Source organism: Passer montanus, unplaced genomic scaffold, assembly GCF_014805655.1.
Source record: "Passer montanus isolate IOZ18808 unplaced genomic scaffold, ASM1480565v1 scaffold95, whole genome shotgun sequence".
Lineage (NCBI taxonomy): Eukaryota > Metazoa > Chordata > Aves > Passeriformes > Passeridae > Passer > Passer montanus.
The window spans coordinates 553,694-573,141 of record NW_024374923.1 but is presented as its reverse complement, the minus strand read 5'-3'; the positions used below and the strand labels follow the sequence as shown (position 1 = coordinate 573,141).

Below are 19,448 nucleotides of genomic sequence, written 5' to 3'. Positions count from 1 at the left end.
CAGGAAGGCAAAGCTTGAACTGGAGAGATGTTGTCTAGTGACTGGTGTAAGTTTCACCCCCTCATTTTTAGGAATAAAGCACTGCTCAGGCTGGACCCTGCTCTCATTTCAGTGAGCAACAGAGAGCTTTAATACACTTTGCTGCAGGGACTGACACACCTTGCTGATGTGACAGAACATGATTCATAAATCATTTGTCTGGCACTGGAATGCTGCTGGAAAATTCCAGTTTAAAAGTTTTACATGTTACTGAAACAAAGCAGTCTGTCACACCTCTCAAGTTGCTCAGAATTCATGTGCATTTCCTTGTATTGGGAAAAAAAGTGGAAATTTGGACCTCAGCTCCTTCTGAGAGTCAGGCTAATTCTCCAAAGCCTGCAGGTGTTTGGTCTGAGAGATGGGCACCTACAAGAAGCTATAAACCAACAGAGCCTGTGGATGGGGGTGCATGAGGCAGAGCCCTTGCACACAATGTACACAATGCTTTGCTTAAACCACCTCCCCACAGTGGTTGGCCTGACAAATTTTCTGTGCCTTTTCCTGCTTGTTTTTCCTTAACCAGTCTTTCTGTACCCCATGACAGGCTATGGGGAGAGCTTTGTATGATGGTGAGCCTGTGGCAGTCCCAGTGACCACTGCCAGTGTCAGATGAATGCTGAATCCACGCTGTGCCTGGCACCCTCACCCTCCTGTGCACCTGCTTGCCTGCATTATCCACTTGGCCAGGCAAGGACCACCCAGGCCACCAAGGTCCTGGGTTCTAACAGATGAATCCTCTCACAGGTTGCACAAACAGAGCCAGGAGAGTAATCTGGTTCTAAAAGCTTGCTGGAAGGATCAGGAGTCTGGGAAATCCTTGCTGAGCTGTAGCTGTGAAAGTTATGTTCAGAACATTGTGCTCGTTAGGTTCCCTGTATGTGACAGAGCAAGTCATCAGACTGAATGGGCCAAAATATCGTGAAACACTGGCAACAGTTTTGGATTCTGGGTTTTTAGCAGGAATTTGGTTCAAGATCTTCAGGATTTGTGAAGTGGCCTTTGTGCAATTACCTGGGAATCAAAATATTTAGTCATCTTTCCAACTCCCCTTCCTAACACCTTCCCAGCAGGATGGGGATACCTTCTGATAGATAACCAGCTATCTTCTGATATCCAGAAAGTTAATTTTAAAAGCATATGCTGTGTGTACCTACCAATTGTGCTTGATCATGTGTGCTCCTAAAGCCTTCTAACTTGGAGGAAGGCTGTAGCGGGGCATCAAGAGACCCAGTGCTGCCATGGCTTGGCATATCTGGGAGTCTCATTTGCTGCCTGGAAAATTTTTGCCTTTATTCCTGTTTATCATTAATGCATCTGAATAATGATCATTAATGCAAGGGCATGGTTCTTGCAGCTCAATTGTCCCCTGTAACAAACTAAATAACTGCTACACTGGTGATGAGAAAGTTGATGTTGAAGACCTATAGGTTACTTCATACAGGTCCTGACTCCACTTAGCAGGGGAAGGTCCATGCTGCAGCTAAGGAGGGACCCTTCAGGATGAGTTTCCCTGGAAAAAATCCCTGGATTTTGCAGACAGCTCCTGTACCCAAAGGTTCTGGGTGTAAATTCTGGATGTAAATCATTAACAGGCAGGGAGGGATGTTGGTCTCCAAGCTAATTTCCCGAAACTAAGTTGCTTGAGGTGAGTCACAATCAGATGATGATGATTTTGTCATCTCATTTGGTCCCAGTGTCTGCTGTGGCCTCCCAGGTCTCATGGGTCACTGGAAAAAGTCTCTGACACATGCCTGGGGGCAAGATTGGATTTTCTGTGGAAGAACTGGGGAACAATTGCTGCTCTCAGCACTTCCCAGCAATGACTAAGTGCTCCTGGAAATGAACCCGTGTCAGGAAACTCTGCCTTTTTCTGACCTCCCTGTGTGCCTTCTCCCTTAGTTGCCAGCTGGGACTCTTGGGGGTACTTAAGAGTGTTTAAGGTGAGATGCTGTGACACACATGGTCTAACATGTTCTTGCCCTCTCCCAGCAGAGGAGGATGTCTCCACTCCCTGTTTCCACCCTGCACAACCTCCCTGTAAGCCCTGTATGCTCTCCCCTGCCTCCGTGTTGTCCTGCCTGCCCTAACCAGTGTGCCTTACTACAGGGGCTTTGTGGAGGTGTGTTTGAGGAAGGTAGGGAAGTTTTCCCTTCCTGTTTGGAGAGCCAGGAGTAGGTTTTTAACAGAAATTATGCTATACCTTTGCTATTGCTTACTTAGTGCTGCCAGGCTGTGGGCCACTTAAAACAGAAAGCCAGATCCCAGAAAAGAGCAAAGCATTGCTATCGTCACTGGAAAAACTAATCTGTGTCCTTTCTCCATGCAGCTCAAACACTGCCCAGGCCTGGGTTTTCACAGCTAGAGAAACCTCCCCCAGGCTGGGAGGTGGAGGTGTTTGTTGGGGTGTGGATTTGTGTTTCTCCACATGGGCATGTGGAGGAAACTGCAGGGCGTCTGTGTCATCCGGAGGAGTTTTGTGGTGGGGGATAAAATTTAATTCTTTCAGCATTGGCTGCAGCATCCACTTCCAAAGGGGAAAATCAAAGGGGTGATGCCCCAGGGACTGAGGTCTGTGGCCAGGCACTATCCTGGGTCATGCTGTCTGGGCAGGCTGCTCTGGCACACCTGATAGGAAGAGAAAGTGCTAGTGGGTTTGGCATAGCAAGATCTGCAGTACACCTAATCCCTGAAAGTCTTGCTTGTTTAAAGGCATGAATAGTCTGATAGTTCATGGCTAACTAGAAAATGAGATGTAGTTAACAAGGTATGCATTAGGACACCAGTGAGATTAAATCACTTGACTTTTAATGACAACAATAAAATACTTTTGCCCCATGGTACAAAAACCTCAGTAGCAGCTGGTGTCAGCCTTTGTTTCTCTCCATGGTTTCAAAGACCATGCTGTCAAGGACAAACTGACCAGTACACAGCTTCATGTCAGAGCCTTATCTAGGGCACTGTAGAGGGGAGAGGAAGGGGACCCCTTCCTAGGGCTGCTGGGCTCAGGAGGCAGAGCTGTGCAGGGCTTTGGCATGAACTTGCTGTATCAGACTGTTTTCAAAACAGCTATTCTGCTTCTCAGGGTTTGCAGAAGAATTCCAATAGCATGAGGACCACAGAAAAGGTTTTTAAAGGCTCAGAGGTCTAAGAAATGTAAGGGCACACGTCAAAAGCTAACATTTTCAAGAGCAGATAAAGCCCTTAAAGACCATCTTGTTCCAACCCCCTGCTAGAGACAGGGACATATTTCACTAGACCAGGTTACTCAGAGCCTCATACAGCTTGGTCTTGAACAATTGGGTGGGGATTCCAATGTTTCTCTGATCAGCTTGCTCCAGTGTCTCACTACCCTTACTGTAGACAATTTTTAACTAATATCTAATCTAAACCTGCCCTCTGTCAGTTTAAAGCGATTTCCTCTTGTTCTTTATGTCCTCGAGTAAAATGTCTTTCTCCAGCTCTCTTGCAGCCTCCTTTAGATACTGGAAGGTGCCATAAGGTTTCTCTGGAGTCAAGTCTTCTTCATCCTCAACAACTCCATCTCCCTCAGCCTGTCTTCACAGGAGAGGTGCTCCAGTGCTCTGATCATCCTTGTGACCTCCTCTGGACTCCCTCCAAAAATTCCATGTCCTTCTCATGTTTGGGATACCAGGGCTGGATGGAACACTCCAGGTGGGGTCTCAGCAGAGTGGAGTGTTCCATCCAGCCCTGGTATCCCCAACATGAGAAGGAATCCCCTTTCTTGACCTTCTGGCCATACTGCTTTGGATGCAGACTTTGCACTCGGCCTTGTAGGGACTTGTAGAGCTTCTGCATTTCAAGTCTGTCCAGGTCCCTCTGAATGGCATCCCTTCCCTCCAGTGAGCCTATTGCACCACACAGCTTTGTGGTGTCAGCAATCTTGATGACTCTGCCCTCAATCCTACTGTCAATGTGTGCCACAAAAGTGTTAAACAGTGCCTGTCCAGACTGACCCCTGAGGGACACCACTCTTCACTGGTGTCCAGGTGGACGATGAGTTTTTGATTGTGACTTTGCAGGCTGCCATCCAGTCACTTCTTTATCTGCTGAGTGGTCTAGCCATCAAAACCACACCTCTCTCTAGTTTAGAAACAAGGATGTTGTGCAGGACAGTGTCAAATGCTTTGAACAAGGTAGATGATTTTAGTCACTCTTTCTTTATCCATCAACACTGTAATTCTGTTATGGAATGCCACCAAATCTGTCAGGCATGATTTGCCCTTAGTGAAACCACGTTTGCTGTCACTAATCACCTTTCTTATTTTCCATGTTCTTCAGCACAGTTTCCAGGAGGATGTGCTCCAGGATCCTTCCAGGGGGACTGGCTGGTCTGTAGCTCCTCAGGGTGCAAATTTGTTGCCTGTTTTTCCCCAGTGATTTATTCAGCCAGGCCACATGTGCTGCAGTGTATTGTCTTATGGATGGAGGACAGATTATTCACTTGTATATTCCTGCAGTGAATAAAGAAGATACGAGAACAAGCAGCTGATGTTTTTTTAAGGTACACTGGCTCAGAAAAGATTTATAGTAATGACTGTAGAGCCCACATCCAAACAAATTCAGTAAGCAAATGCCTACTTCTGCTAGTGAGGGTTTGTGTTGATGGAATGTAATTTTTCACTTATGTTTAACGATTGACCCGGCATGGAGAGCAGGGGAAAGTAAACCATTTGTTATTTCAGTCCCCTGGTTCCGTCTTGGATTACAGGTTTTGCATGTGGGGACACATTGCAGGGAATTGCCCATCTGGGTAAAGTGACCTCCAGGCAGGAGGTGACTCACCACTGCTTCCCTAGGCTGCAGCCATCCAGTCCCACTGTGCCACACTCCATTGCTCTCAACAGCTCTTGGGGCTCAGCTGTGTACAGGTTTAAGTGCTTTGCCACCTGAAGAGCAAGTGCAAACACACAGTGAAATGTGAAGGTAATCCCACGTTTGGTCAGGTTCTTAGGAATTGCTTTTGCAGGGGAAAGTCCGGCTCATTTCTTTGACTTTGAAAGGATATTCCACACCCTTGTGCGTGAGAAAGTATATAGAATCATAAAATGGTTTGATTTGGAAGGCTCTTTGAAGGCCATCTAATCTCAATTCTCCTGCCATGAGCAGGGACACGTTCCACTAGACCAGGTTTCTCAGAGCCCTATCCAACCTGGCCTTAAACACTTGCAGGAATGGAGCTTCCACAGTTCCTCTGGCCAATCTCTGCCAGTGCCCCACCACTTACAGTAAAGAATTTCTTCCTAATAGCCAATCTAAATCTGCCCTCTGTCAGTTTAAGGCCGTTCCCCCTTGTCCTATACCCTTGTAGAGTCAGTCTCCAGATTTCTTGTAGGCTCCCCGCAGCAGGTTTGTCAGAACTGAGGAATTTTTATGTAAGTTTTAACACAACTTGAAATCAGACTAGGGTTTGCCATGTCACACAGGATCACAAAGCATGTGCATATTCTGGCATATGTTCAGCCTTCAGAAAACTGCATTTATAGATTGGGGGAAGCAAGTTTCTTTGGGTGAGCTGACCATCATTATAGGTTACGGCAGATCTTCCCAGACCACTGGCTTAAACAGGAAGGGAGAGAGACATCTGCCCTGTCTTCAGATTGACAAACCAAACTCGTCACAGTATTTTGCTGCACAAAACCATCACCCAAAATAACCCCAGTCTTGTATGTCGGTTTATATTTGCAATTATGCTTTGCAACAGGAAGAAAACCATGTTAATTACATTTCGCAGAAGAAACATTCCTCTGTGCTTTCCTAGAGCTCCTGTGGGGAGATTACTATGTCGAAATAAAAACCCAAACAAATAAAGCAATAGCTGTTTTCATTGGAGAGCCCAATTTCCACCTTGCTATTCGTTAGAGTAGGGCCTGTGCCATCAACGAGATTTTCTGGAGAGTAAGAGCTGGAAAACCTGCACAAGAATTGTTCCTGCTGGGTGCAGGCTCTGCATGATGACAAGATGTTCTTAGGAAGTTGGGAAAAGCTTTTGCAGAAGAAAGAGCAATGAGAGCACATTGTATTACATTGAGAAAGGTGTGGAAAAATATTGTAATTTCTAAATATTTTCAATACCCCTCTGTTTCTAATCCATTTTGCATCAGTAGTTCAGGTACTTTGACATCTTACTGTTTATCAGAGTTGATCCCTGGGAGAAGAAATACTATTTCCAAAAAGCCAGGAGATCTCAGGAGGTGTGCATAAAGCCTAAGGGAGCTGGGGAAGCTCCTGTTTCCCTAGAAGTCACAGATAGGTTTGCCATAGAGTGAAACAGACTTCTTGGGCAGTAAAATCTGAGACTGGAGCAAGATGAGAAGCCAGTGTTTTGGGGAGGCTTTCCCAGCTGTCAGCATAAGCATGCTGGCAAAACCTCACCAGCATTGTCATCAGGCTTATCTCTGTTAAAATCAGAATGCAACTTGTGAATACCAGGGGCTGGAATAGAACTGATAGTTGTGAGCCAGTCTGCTGTGTTTATATGTGGCTGAATTGTGTAAATGGCCAGAATAATCTAATCTCTTCTCTGACCACAAAAAACAAGGGGAAATCTGAAGGCCTGTGCATAATTTAATTTAGAGCTCCAGCTGGGTGGTATAGCTAGTGCTCATCAACATGACTGTATGGAGAGTAGCTTTAACAATGCAACAACCATAGTACAGGAGGAATAACTACATTTGGGCAAATGCAAGCTGATAAGCTCAGTAGCATGAGAAGTTTGTCCTTCAGTCTGATGTGTGCAGAGTAAAAGATGGCCTATTTAAGCTTTTAAAATCCACAGATCCTCATCCACTGGTTTGTATCATCTGTACACTGTGGTAATTGACTTTTCTAGTCTGTCTGTATTTCCAGTTCAGGCCTGGGAGAGTTGTTGGTTTTCCAGGCAAGATCTCCTGGGTACTGATCTGGACACCTGGATAGCTCCTGCAGCTGTCTGACTATGGAACAAGGGAGGCCACAGGCTTGCCTATGCCCCCTTTAATTGCTAAGCAGGGAAGAAGCAGACAGGCTAATTTGTCAGCAGGCCTTATCTTTGTGAAAAGGGAGCAGCCCTGCTGTCTAAAGCTTCACTTTGCAGCATTGTGTAGCCCACCCTCTTTCTCTGCCCCCAGTGTGTAGTCTGTGTATGTGCAAACAGAGCTGCTCTTCACTGGAGTCTATGGAGAAGACTTCCTGCTGGAGAAAGATATTTAAAACCTACAGCCAATGAATGCAATTACTTGGCTGGGTTTATTTTTTTGCTTGTTTGTTTTCTATTTTGCCTCTGTATTTTTCCTTGATATCCATGGCGATAAAGATGGGAAATGCTAGTATCACTGGAGTTCAGAGTGAGTTTTAGTGTCTCTTAGGCATCTATGCCTCATCTCATTTGTTAACAGTAGCAAGCCAGATGATAAACAAAATGAGGAAATTATTTTTACATTATGATTTGGTGTGGCCTGCATTTAAAAAAATAATTTAAATATATTTAAAATATATTTAATTAATAGTTAATAGTCTATCCAATAACAGGACCTGACAACTATTTGATCTCTAACATAAAGTTTGTGCCCATACAGCAGCCTTGCAAGACCAGAACCACACTTAGTGTTATTTTTGCTGAAAATTATCAAAGTCACATGCTACAACATCAGTGTGGGAAGGGCAGGTATGGTAGACATGAAGCTAAATGAAAGGCTATTTAAAAATATCCTGCTACAGTAGTTTGCATTACTTATTATTTAGATACTGGTTTTAAATTATTATTTTACTGTTTTTAAACTATTATTGGAAAATCTACATTATTCCTACCATCTTAAGACCCCAAACAAGCCACTGAGGGTGCCTTGTAACTTGCCTGTGAAGCAGCAGGTTACACCCCAGCAATGACACTGCTGGCACTGCTCAGAAGAGACTAATGGATAATATTCCCTGGACAATCCATCTTCTATTGCCCTTACTCTGAGTCTTGGTCCTGCCTTTCCTCTTGTAAAAATCTATGTCCAATGGGACTGTCACACTGCTCTCTCTCTCAGGAGAGCAGCTACCTAAAAAATAGGTAGGATGAACGAATCTGCTGACCTGAAAGATTGGAAGGTATTCATACAAATTCCCAGCGTATCAGCTTGGCTTCTTTGCCTGGAGGAAACCTCCATGACCATGAACATTTGTTGAAATTAAACCTTCTTCTTTCTCTCTTTACTTAAGCCTGAATCAGAAGACTAGGAATAATCTCACTGGGAGTTTCTGTGATCCAGCACTCTCCTTTGCTGTTGATTTTTCAGGGTTTAGGGAGCCTGGATAATGTAGCTGTGTAATATGCCCTTGTCTGCACTTTTAGGGTAGAGCAGAGGTAGGATGTGTCAGGAATGTGGCAAAGTCCTGTGGGATGTGGCTGCATTGGTGCCAATGAAGGTACAGGTACCAGAGTTCCTGCAGTGCTCCCTTCAGGGACTGTGTGCATAAAAAATGCTTTTCAGCTCTGCAGAGGGCACAGAGTTATCTGCTGACAACCTGCACCCTGAGATCTGTGTTCTCCAGCCTGTTTCTGTGTCACTGCCCTTTTCTGCCCTGCTGTCTGAGGTGAGACCAACTCAGCTCCAACCAGCAGTCGAGCTTCCTCCTTCTTCCTCATCAATTGCTGAGATGAGATCTAGTCTGTGTTTCAACAGCAGTTATTTTGGGTGCAGAAGATCAAGTTTCTCCATATAGAACGGATGAGGCTTCCCAAAATTGCCTGTCATCCACTGTGTTCATATTTTCCATGGGTGAGGAGAAGTCATTTGATTTCTTTGTGACAAACAAGACTCAGTGAGGAAAACGGCAGTGTTATTTATTGGCTGGTAATGTTCTTCCTAATGCAAAGAGATGTGATGCTGCATATCCTCCTCAAGAGTAAATTGCCCTGTCAGCTGCCCCTTCTTAGTGTTTGATTCAGATCCTGCTGCTTAACTCAGTTTCTTAGGCTTCTCTTTCCTCTAGTTAATGTATAGCTGCAGTTTGCATCCTGTTTTGCGTCCATATGCCAACCACGGTTTGCCATTTATTCTGCCAAATTTATAGCTATGCACTCAACCAACAATCTGTCTAGGTAGCCAGTAAGAATTATGTGCAAAACGTTATTTCCTAAATCTGGATGTGATTATCTCTCAAATGTGTATTTCCAAAATAGCAGCTTCCTTCTAAAGAGAGCTGGTAAGCAAGAAGGGAGAACAGGGATTTGCTAAATGTATTTGTGCTTCTGTTCTTAATGAAAAGAAGTCTTTTTCCTAGATATTTGTATCTGAACTATTAAGTCTCAGACACTTGTATCTGAACTATTGTGTCTATCAATTCATCCTATTTACTTGAAAAATTATACATTTACAAAAACATTTCCTTTGATTTGCTGATGGTTATACCTGTCAGGTATGAGTTATTACTTCATCTTTAATTTAAAACCTTTTCAAGTTTAAAAAAATGTAGTAGGTCGAACACAAGGCAAAATTGCTGGGTCTGAGTGATGTTCTCTATTGGCACTTTTATTACTTGTTGTACAAGAAGTGGCAGCCCCAATACTAATTAAAATAAGTGTTCGGACATGCAGGAGATATTCTGGCTTTCCAAGCCAGAGCCAAAATGGTTCATTGCTGCAGTGGAGAGGACAGTTCCTGCAGGGCTCCTGCCTGCATAGGCTTTGTGGGAAAACAGCCTTATCACCTCCAGGCTTGAGCAAGCTGCAGGGAATCTCTCCATGATTCAGTCGAGACGGAAGAGGCCTTGACCCCAGCCTGCTGATTTTTGGTTCCCCCACAAAATCAAATCAGCTTCTCGGCCAAACAACTTCCTCCCCAAGCCTAGTCCCCAACTCTTTAATTTCCCTTCACTAGGCCCACAGATGGGTTTTTCCTCCCACTCCACCACAGGGCCCCCACAGCCTGGGGTGCAGTGCCCGGGACATGTTTGCTTTCACACTGACTCACTTCTGCGCCCGTCCCACCTCAGACCACAGCAGCCCTGGGCTGAGAGTGAAGAAAACTGCTCCCAGCAGAAGCTGAAGCCATGTGAAATCTGACAGGTTTCTAATACGTGGCCAAGCCTGTGTCCTAGGTCAGGTTTATTGACAGGGTCACAACATGTAAACAGCACATGCTTTCCCTGCTCCAGACCTTCCGCAGAAAAGATGCCTTGTGTACAGATAACCACAGCTATGCAGGGTGGGATCCTGGGTTGTGCAACGCCTGGCACCTCTCCAAATTATCTGTTTTGCACTGGCCTCTTCCAGGAGGAGCTCAGAAAGTGTGTCTTGTGAAAGGCTGGTCTCTGGGATCAGTAGCAAACTCTTTTGGACTCAGCTCCTTGTGCTGGGATCCTTGTGTGGCTGTGTATGGAAACATGACATGAGCTCAACGTGGTAAATGTGGAATGCAAAATCAAGGCTGCTGTGTGATAAGGATTCCCAGGATGCAGTCAGGACTCTGTCACGCTCATCCCAGTTATGCACAGAGGCAGCATATGCAAGAGCTGGCCCATCATCTCTCTGTCTACCTCTCTGTCCGGCTGTGCTGTGATCCACTCTGTTTCTCACAGCAAAGGGTTCTCTGTGTTCTGCCAGCAGAGCTTCATGGAGATATAACCGGAGGGCTGTGACTTTGGGAGAACAGGCATCTTGTGACTTTCCAAGTTTCACAATGCAGAGTGAGAGGACGCTGTTCTTTCCATATCCATTCTGCATATTCAGAGTTTTCCATTAGGGTCCTTTCTCAATAGGAGGAGAAAATGTTGCAGTAGGATCAGAAACAGGGAACTGAGCAGGGGGAGAGAGGGAAACAACTTGTCACAAAGTTTTTCCAATACTTGTCTGAGAAGCTTCTGTAAAGCTATTTCCTACTATCAAATTCCCCTCAGCATAGAGAGGGAAACAACTTGTCACAAAGTTTTTCCAATACTTGTCTGAGAAGCAATCTTCTGTAAAGCTGTTTCCTACTATCAAATTCCCCTCAGCACGCAAACTGTGAGCCCTGAGCTGGCAATCTGAGGGTTGCTGTTTCATGAGCATATTTAAGCACACACACCTCACCTCACATGCTTTCCTTCATCCTGGAGCATTATTTCTGCAGATACCTGTTCAGGGTTCAGATTGAGCTCAGCTCTCATTGAGATGAGAAAGTCTCATCCTCCTGTCTGTTCTCAAAAAATTGCTTTTTGAGGGTTACATATATTAAGAAATGGCACAGTTATGAAAACATTTTGCTTTTCATCTGTCTTTCACGGAAACCTGTCTTTACTAAGGCTGCTTTTCTTGGAGAGATTCTAGCTGCAAAACAGTATTTCATAGCATTCTTAATGCTGACAAAGAAAATAGCCTCTCTCTTCCAGCCTTAGTCTTTGCCATCTAGTCTTTGTTCATGTTCACCTCCAGACTTGTTTTTAGATGAACAAAATTCAACAAAAGCAGCTGTCCTGAAAGCTGACTGATCACTACAGGTTACTGCAGGGAGGCTGGGATTTTCCAAGCCAGCCAGAGGTATTGCTGGGCATCACAGTGATGTCCCAGATGAGGATCTTAAGTAGGTGTTGGAGGTTGCACAGGGAGGCACTGATACTTGTTCTTGACAACACAAAATGACAGCCTAACCACATGTTACCAACAGAGCCCAGGATGGAAGGAATTGTGGTCAAAAGCTTTGTTCGACAGGACAGACAAGTAGAAAATGTCACCTACATGTAACAAATTACAGTCAGAGCCATGCTCTGCACAGACCCTGACAGCTCTTGAAAGCCAGAATCATATACCCTCCCACTTGTACAAATTCAAGCAAGCTGCTTCTGCTGCACCACCAGCAGACAAGAGTTCTCTCCAGAACTAAGGATTTTAATGTGGGAAGTGAAAATGGTGAAAGTTCCCTGCTTCCTGCCCTGATTGTTCCTTATCTTTGAGACAAAAAGAAGCACAAATCCTACCAAGGCAAAGGATTTCTCAGCTAGATGAAATGATTTACAGAAGGAATAACCACATAATGATAGGCATAAGACAAGTGCTAAATTTACTACAGTTCTGTACAGGCTAATCTTGCATAAAATGAAGGCATTTAGTAATAGCCATCACTTCTCATCCTGCTTCTGGATTACTGCAAAACATCCCTGCTGCTCCTCAGCTTTTGCAAAATCTACCATATAGTGGATTGTATAGTATGTTTGGCAACATACTCAAAAACACTGTCATCTCTCAGCAAACTGCATATACCAGTTGTTTGCCAGAAACAGCTCCCTGAGGGTCACACAGAGACTCTGCTGGGAGACAAGAGTTCCAGGTTCTTGCAAAACATTTGCCTTGAGGTGCCACAGTAATAATTGACCTCTACAGGGATGTCTGTAATAAATTGCGGGGAGGCTCTGTTTCTAATGGCTCCATCAGCACAACTGATAACTGCTACTGAACTTGGTGAAACAGGTTGTTTACATAATATGTGTTTTCCTGATGGTCTGATACACAGTAATACACCATTATGCAGATTGCAAGTGTTGGTTTTGGCCAGACAGCAGCAGTTCTAGAGGATCTTTGAGCATAATGTTGTTTTTCAGTTCTGTCTCTTGATGAAAGGCTTGTAGGAAAAGTAGGTTTTTCAGGCTTAAAATTTAATCCAGGGTGTGGACGGGAGAACAGGACACAGCACACCCAGTCCCACATCCCGTGGTGTGAGCCACCAGCTTCACTCTGTCTCCATTTTTGCTCTGTCAGATTGAAGTAGCTTTCTGCTGATGGTCAGGTGTTTGGGATCAAATGTACTTGGCTACCTAAGGGCCTGGCTTGGGGTTCCCTGGAGTCAACAGCAGTGGCCTTTTGAAGACACCCTAGTAACTAAGTATTGGCTACCACCTGATACTCAAACCAACACTTCCAAAGAGCACCCACTTCCAGCTGGAGCCCTGTACCTGCATTCAAGGCCTTCAGCAAACTGGTTTTCAGCAGCACTGAGCTGCAGACACAATGGGAGGTGGTAGATCTGTCTAAATCTGCATAACATCTTGATGCTGAAATCCTAGTTGCTGAAGGCTTTTTTGGTTGAAAAGTGTTTCCTGAGTTAAGATTTGACAATGGTCATACAGGTTCAAAAATAAAAGCTAGGATAGTCCTTGCTCAGGTGGATCCTTGCAGTCAGAACTACTAATGATATACTATGTTTTTATCCAGTTCTCCCACTGGGATATTAGAACACTCTCTTAAGTACACTAAGTTGAACTTCCAGCTGTTGCTGATCTCAACTCAAAAGTAAAATCAGCTAAATCTGTGTGATGATGTAACAGGAAGGTGTTGAGTTAGCATGGGCATGTTACTCCTGATGTCTTTAAACATGCCCCAGAAGTGTCAGCAAGCACTGGATAACTGGAAACAGGAGCTGCCACAAACAGGTCTCTCTTGTCTGCTTGGTTAAGGATACAGCAACCATCAGGGGGGTGTGACAAATGAGAAGCAAGATAACCACTTTGAAACAGTTACAAATATTCTGCTTTCTGAGAGGGCTGTTTGGAATGTTTTCCTGTGTTTGAATGACTTCTCATTGTTTTTTTAAAGAAACACCACACAGAAGAGTGTCTGAGAGTCCTCCAGCACATCCCAGCTGATGCAGAATCAGTCAAAAGTTATGGACACCCAAGGGAGGCCTCAATAGATTTGTCACCCATCAGCAGGGCTGATGCACTGCTCCATAGCAGGCATGGAATTTCATACCATGATGTCCTTTGTTTCCCAATGCCAATCATGGTACTCCTCATGCTGGAGCTATATCTGTGCCTTTTTTTCTTCCTTTTTTTTTTAATTGAAAAAATATCTGGCATGTGGTCTCTGAAAAGGGTTCTGAAATGGACTTGGTGCATGAGACAGCTGTAGCAGATGACTTGACCAAACCACCTGAGAAAGGGGCCAGGAGGAATACAAATGAACAGAAAAGGAGTAAGAATTCCTCATCATTCCTTATCAAGATGCACCAATCTTCTTTAATTAGACCACTGGCTCTTGTACACCTTTACAAACAAGTTGCTGGATGCAGAATGCCTACTGAGACAACTAGTACTACTAATTTATTTTTTTTTTAATCCAGGCAGACCAAAAAATGCAAAAGGTCATATTCTGTAACACCTTTGCAATTCCTGTAGCACCATGCATGCCCTGGAGAGCAAGTCTACAATTCTGTGGAAACATTAACACCTCTTTGGTGAATTTTATGTTCAGATTTATTTCTTCCAGCACACATTAGATATTCCTACCCCCTACAGAACAGGGTACAGAAGATTTCTGGAAAGCTGGGCTTTCTACAAAAGTACAACCAGCATGCTCTGAAGCCCTCCCACATGATACCAAACACCGTGCATTCAACAGAGCTGCTGGTTAATGATCTCGCTCATAAGTGATGTTTTAACCTTAGAATGGTTTTTGTTTGCTTCAAAAGCCACAAAGCCAAAAAGGAAGTGTAGGAGAACGTGGGCAGGACAGTGGCCAGGAGCCTCATGACCTCATCTTTTTCCACCACATGGGGATTGGTAGCTGTGCTTGGGACAGGGTTTAAATTCCCGGAGCTCAGAGATGTCAGGCAGCAGGGGACGAGGGGAGAAAGCCAGAGCTGCTGGAAGCCAACTCTCTGGAGCTGCTGCTGGGATCACCAAGAGTGCTCTTATTGTGGCTGACTCCTTTAGCACCAGAAAAGGTAATTTTTTTTCTTTTTTACCTTATGTCCCAATCCATCTGCAGCTTTAGCCTAGGAAGCACTGAGCAGATCTTTGAAAACTGCTTCACTGGGCAGAGATGTTTGATATTTCTCTGTGGAAAAAGGTGTGCTTTTATAGGAGCAAGGTTGCTTTAGCAATGCCAGGTATTACACATAATCACAATTTTAAATTTGTGCACTGATAGATGTTGGGAGAAGTTTACTAAAACCCTGCCACTGAATCATCCACTAGAAACTCAGAGCTGGTGCTTGAACACAGAAAGCTTTCTTCCTCATGTAATCACTGCCTGGCAGTGTTCTTGTTTCTCCTGGCAGGCTCAGTTTGTGCTGCACAATCCTGAGTGGATGGGACAGTGAATGGGACACACTTCTCTGTGAAAACTGAAATTGTAATACCTCTATTAGAGTGTCCTGTCTCAGGGGCAGCCTTACTAATGCATTTTAAATGGCCCAAGCAGCTTTCTTCCTGCTGTGACTTACCAAAGTTTTGAATGACTCTTGTTCATCAGTAAATTGGTTTAAATTCTCAGGGATGTTCCTTATTCTGGGAGCTGGTCAGTGAGCTCTCCTAATTTCAGCAGGAATCTCTTATTTATTAAATTGCTAAAGCTGCAATGTGAGCAGCTATGGGAGCAACTACTTCACCTAATCCCTTGTTTGGAAACACAGGTTATTTTGTTCTAACTTCTGGATGGGGAAATGTTGGTCTATCAATAAAAGCAGTTTATGTTCATATAAACTGACTTTACTCAGCAAATCAAGTTGATAACCCTAAAAACTAGTTTCAAAATAGCTGACAAGTCAATACAAATTGCCTTAACCTGCCTCTTTTTCAAAACAATTGTGTTAAGTGAATGAAGATAAACCAAATCTGATATTTATAACGGTTTTTCAGAGAGCTTTGCATTTGCCTATGGAAGTCAGTAGACAACAGGAGTCAGTTCACCTTTTCAGAGTGGTTTTTCTCACCGCTGCTCAGCTCTTCTTAGCATTCACTTTCAACATCCTTGTACCTTTTTGAGCTGCTAAATCATGACAAGGTGGGTGGGAGGTGGTGATGGAGGATAGAAGAAATAAAATTAGCAAGTTGAATCCATAGCAGGGACCTGGTCTTGGCATATTGAAGTACACCGGGAAAAAGGGAAACCTATAACACTTTTTTGGTATTTTACTTTATTGACTTACTGTTCCAAAATATTTTCTAGGTGAAATATCACAATGAAGGTGGCAGTTCTGTGTTTATGCCTTATCAGCATCACAGCTGCATGGCCAGTGAGTAAATCACAAACACTACCCCCAGCACTTGCATTATTTCCTTTGCACATCAGCAAGAAACACTGATAAATGTTTTTTCTCTCTTCTCCCTTCAAGGTGATTCAATCCAAGAAGCATGCCATTTCTGCCAGCTCCAAAGAAAAATATGTAAGATCATTTTGTCTTTCTGTTAACTTTCTTTGATAAGTGCTTTTAATTTTTGTTTGTTTTGTTTGTTAGTTTTCCTTCAGAACACATTTTCTGGTACTTGTTCTATGATTGTAGATGCTTGCAGAACATGTCCTTACCTGGCTCTTATGAGCTAGTTTCAAAGCAGAGAGCCACTGATATCCACAGACTTTTTCCTGTGTCACGTGTCTTGGTTGTGGACTTTCATTAGTTCTATCTCCAGACCAGCACTGGAAATCTTTTTCCTTAAAGAAAAATGTGTTAGCTCTTAATTAAAAAGAGAAAGGGACCACAGTATGGCAATATTACTATAACCCATATTCATTAGTGTGGATTCGATGACAATATTTGGTGTTGGAGGAGCACCTTAATCCAATATCCTTTTTTTTTTTAATGATGTAAGTGAACTGCATTTAGTCTTGTTATATAGCTCCTCAGTTCATTCCCCATTGCTAGCTGTTACCCTTGTAAAATGGCTCTAAGAACCAACTACTGCATTTAGTTTAGAATCTTCATGAGGTGGGAGATAAATCACCCTCCAGAAAGGCCCTAAGAATTAGCAGGAGCAATGATTGTTAGATATAATTCCAAATTCCACTCAATAAAAACAAGACTGGATAAACTGACCTGAATTTCCCCAGGCTCTGCCAGTGAGAGAGGCACATCCATCTATCTTATGAGTACAATGTTCATCTGGGATGATGGCTTGTTCTGAGTCCTCTTCCTACTGCAATGAACAGCTGAGGACACATCCCACACAGAAGGACTGTGTGCTGCAGATTCCACATCTGCCTGAAAGCACAGGTTGGGATACAGCAGTTTTGCCTGCTCCTTTGAGGATTAACCCCACCTTTTATTTTCTCTTGAAGGACTCCAGGGGCCATTATTTGCAGAGATATCACAATGACCATGTGAATTCCCAGTCTCAGGAAAGTCAGCAGCACCCAGAGAGTGACCTGGCATCATCTCAGCAGGTACAGACACCTAACTGGAAGAGAAAGCAGAGCATCTTTCCATGCCAAGATTTGCAAGTTATGATTAAATGCTTAAAGAATAGTCAACATGTTGATCAGCTCCACTGTACGTGCCTTTGTGTACTAACATTGAGCTCTGTGTTCCTTTCAGACCCTTTACTCTTCAGAAGAAAGTGTGGATGTCCCAGAACAACCGGTAAGTGTTTTGAAGGACAGCATGTCCATTGAGTGCTGTGGGGCAGCCAGTGTGGTACAGCTCTCATTTTCCTCACTCAAGTGTGGCTCTTGCAGTAACATCTCCCCCGAAATAAAACAAAGCTCCAGGCAGGGGGAGGTGAACTCAGTGCAGTGCCTGCACATAGCTCCTTAACAGTGTCTGTGCCCTGGGCCAATGGGACAGGTACCAGTCTGCACCTCTCTCATCCGTGTTCAGTTGCCTGATGTGTAATAAATGTTTTCCAGCACTTTCCTGATGTGTCAAGCAAGAGCCATGAAGATGTGGATGATGATGATGATGATGATGACAATGATTCCAATGACACGGATGAATCCGAAGAGGTTGTCACGAGTTTTCCCACAGACATTCCAGTAACCGAGCCATCCCCCACTTTCCCGTTCACCCGGGGAGACAATGCTGGCAGAGGTGACAGTGTGGCCTACAGGATGAGGGCAAAAGCTGCACTGTTGAAGGCTATCAAACTCCACAAAGCTGCCAAAAAGGTGAATAGCACTGACCAGTGGTGCTCATGTTCTTGGAAATGGGGAGTGAACTTGAAAGTGGACATGGCATTTTATGGGAGTTGGTTTTGAAAACTGTATAGGGAAAGTAGGCATAAGTGAAGGAATGCATTTCCTTTCTCTGGATACCACAGATCAGGGCTCTCGATGCACTGGGGCAGGAGTGCAGCCTGCTGCTGCAAGCTGTGCAAAACTGCAGGTTGCACTGTCATGATATACTTGCACACATGAAATCTGAGGCCAGGAGCAAATTAGAATTTCCATAAAGTGAAAGGTTCATGTAACTCCATAAAACACCAGAGTATCTCCAGGCAGAGGTTCATCATGCAGGCTTTGAGCATCCCTGCAGTCCAAGCAGCCTGCATTAGTGCAGTACTTGATGGAGCAGCTCCTCAGGAGTGACAATGCCTCTTATTCTGCTCTCTAACACAGCTCATCTACGATGCCACCGAGGAAGATGAGAGCGACATGGATGCAGACAGCCAGCGCTCTGTCTCCCGGGAGGATTCTGCTTCCCGCAGGTCCCTGAGGAAGTATGTCAGCAGTGTGGTATGGTCTGACCAGAGCCACGGGCGGGACAGCAGCGAGCCGGACAGCGACCTGTGGGACCACAGCTTGGAGAACGACAGCAGGCCCAAATCCGACAGCCACGAGGCAGGAGGCCACAGTAGCAAGTCTGGTGTCAGAGGGGACAGCCTCTCCAGTGTGGAAAGCAGGAAGAGAAGGGACAGCCAGTCGAGTGTGGAAAGCAAGGAGAGCCGGGACAGCCACTCCAGTGTGGAAAGCAGGGAGAGCAGGGACAGCCACTCGAGTGTGGAAAGCAGGAAGAGCAGGGACAGCCACTCGAGTGTGGAAAGCAGGGAGAGCAGGGACAGCCAGTCGAGTGTGGAAAGCAGGGAGAAAAGGGACAGCCATTCGAGTGTGGAAAGCAGGGAGAGCAGGGACAGCCAGTCGAGTGTGGAAAGCAGGGAGAGCAGGGACAGCCACTCGAGTGTGGAAAGCAGGGAGAAAAGGGACAGCCACTCGAGTGTGGAAAGCAGGGAGAGCAGGGACAGCCACTCGAGTGTGGAAAGCAGGGAGAGCCGGGACCACGTATCAGCTCAGCTCTCTGACGATATCAGCAGCCAAACGCTGGAAAGTGCCGAGGATTCTCAAGATCGTCACAGCATTGAAAGTAACGAAGTCACCCTTTAGAGGCAGATAAAAATAATGTTTCCCTTCTTTTCCAATCCCTGCCTAAGGGGAGCAGGGAGTAGCTTCATTTCGGGGAACTGTGTGTTAATGTAGTTCGCGTGGTGACTTGGGGGTTCGGGGCGCTCCGTGGCCCTGGGCTGTGCCGGCGGAGGCTGTGGGACACGGCGGGCGAGCGTCGCCCCTCGGGCACCCCGCTCTCTGCGCTGCCGGGCGCTGTTTGCTGTAACGGGACTTAAATAAAACCTCAAAATCCTATTCCTGCATTACTATTCACTGCGGCTTGGACCGGGCGGCGAGGGGAGCTTTAATACTTCTTAAAATGATGTGAAATGGCTGTTCCTCGCAAACTTAACCAGCACAA

General features: G+C 44.9%; 1 protein-coding gene across 1 annotated transcript; it reads left to right on the top strand.

Annotated features, from left to right (window-relative positions):
- The first annotated feature begins 14,502 nt into the window (after nt 1-14,502).
- SPP1 (secreted phosphoprotein 1) lies at nt 14,503-19,342 on the top strand. Its single transcript, XM_039696156.1, has 8 exons — nt 14,503-14,717; nt 15,944-16,010; nt 16,110-16,160; nt 17,051-17,155; nt 17,307-17,351; nt 17,618-17,875; nt 18,326-18,627; nt 18,943-19,342. Exons 2-8 carry the CDS (start codon nt 15,957-15,959, stop codon nt 19,085-19,087), a joined length of 960 nt encoding a protein of 319 aa, XP_039552090.1. The 5' UTR covers nt 14,503-14,717; nt 15,944-15,956; the 3' UTR covers nt 19,088-19,342.
- Nucleotides 19,343-19,448: the final 106 nt, after the last annotated feature.

Excerpts from the sequence above, each read along its gene's own strand:
- SPP1 (XM_039696156.1), top strand. The coding sequence starts at position 15,957 with ATGAAGGTGGCAGTTCTGTGTTTATGCCTTATCAGCATCACAGCTGCA. Across the intron at positions 17,352-17,617 it reads TGGATGTCCCAGAACAACCG|CACTTTCCTGATGTGTCAAG; the intron begins GTAAGTGTTTTG and ends AATGTTTTCCAG. Across the intron at positions 18,628-18,942 it reads AGGAAGAGAAGGGACAGCCA|GGACAGCCACTCGAGTGTGG; the intron begins GTCGAGTGTGGA and ends CAGGGAGAGCAG.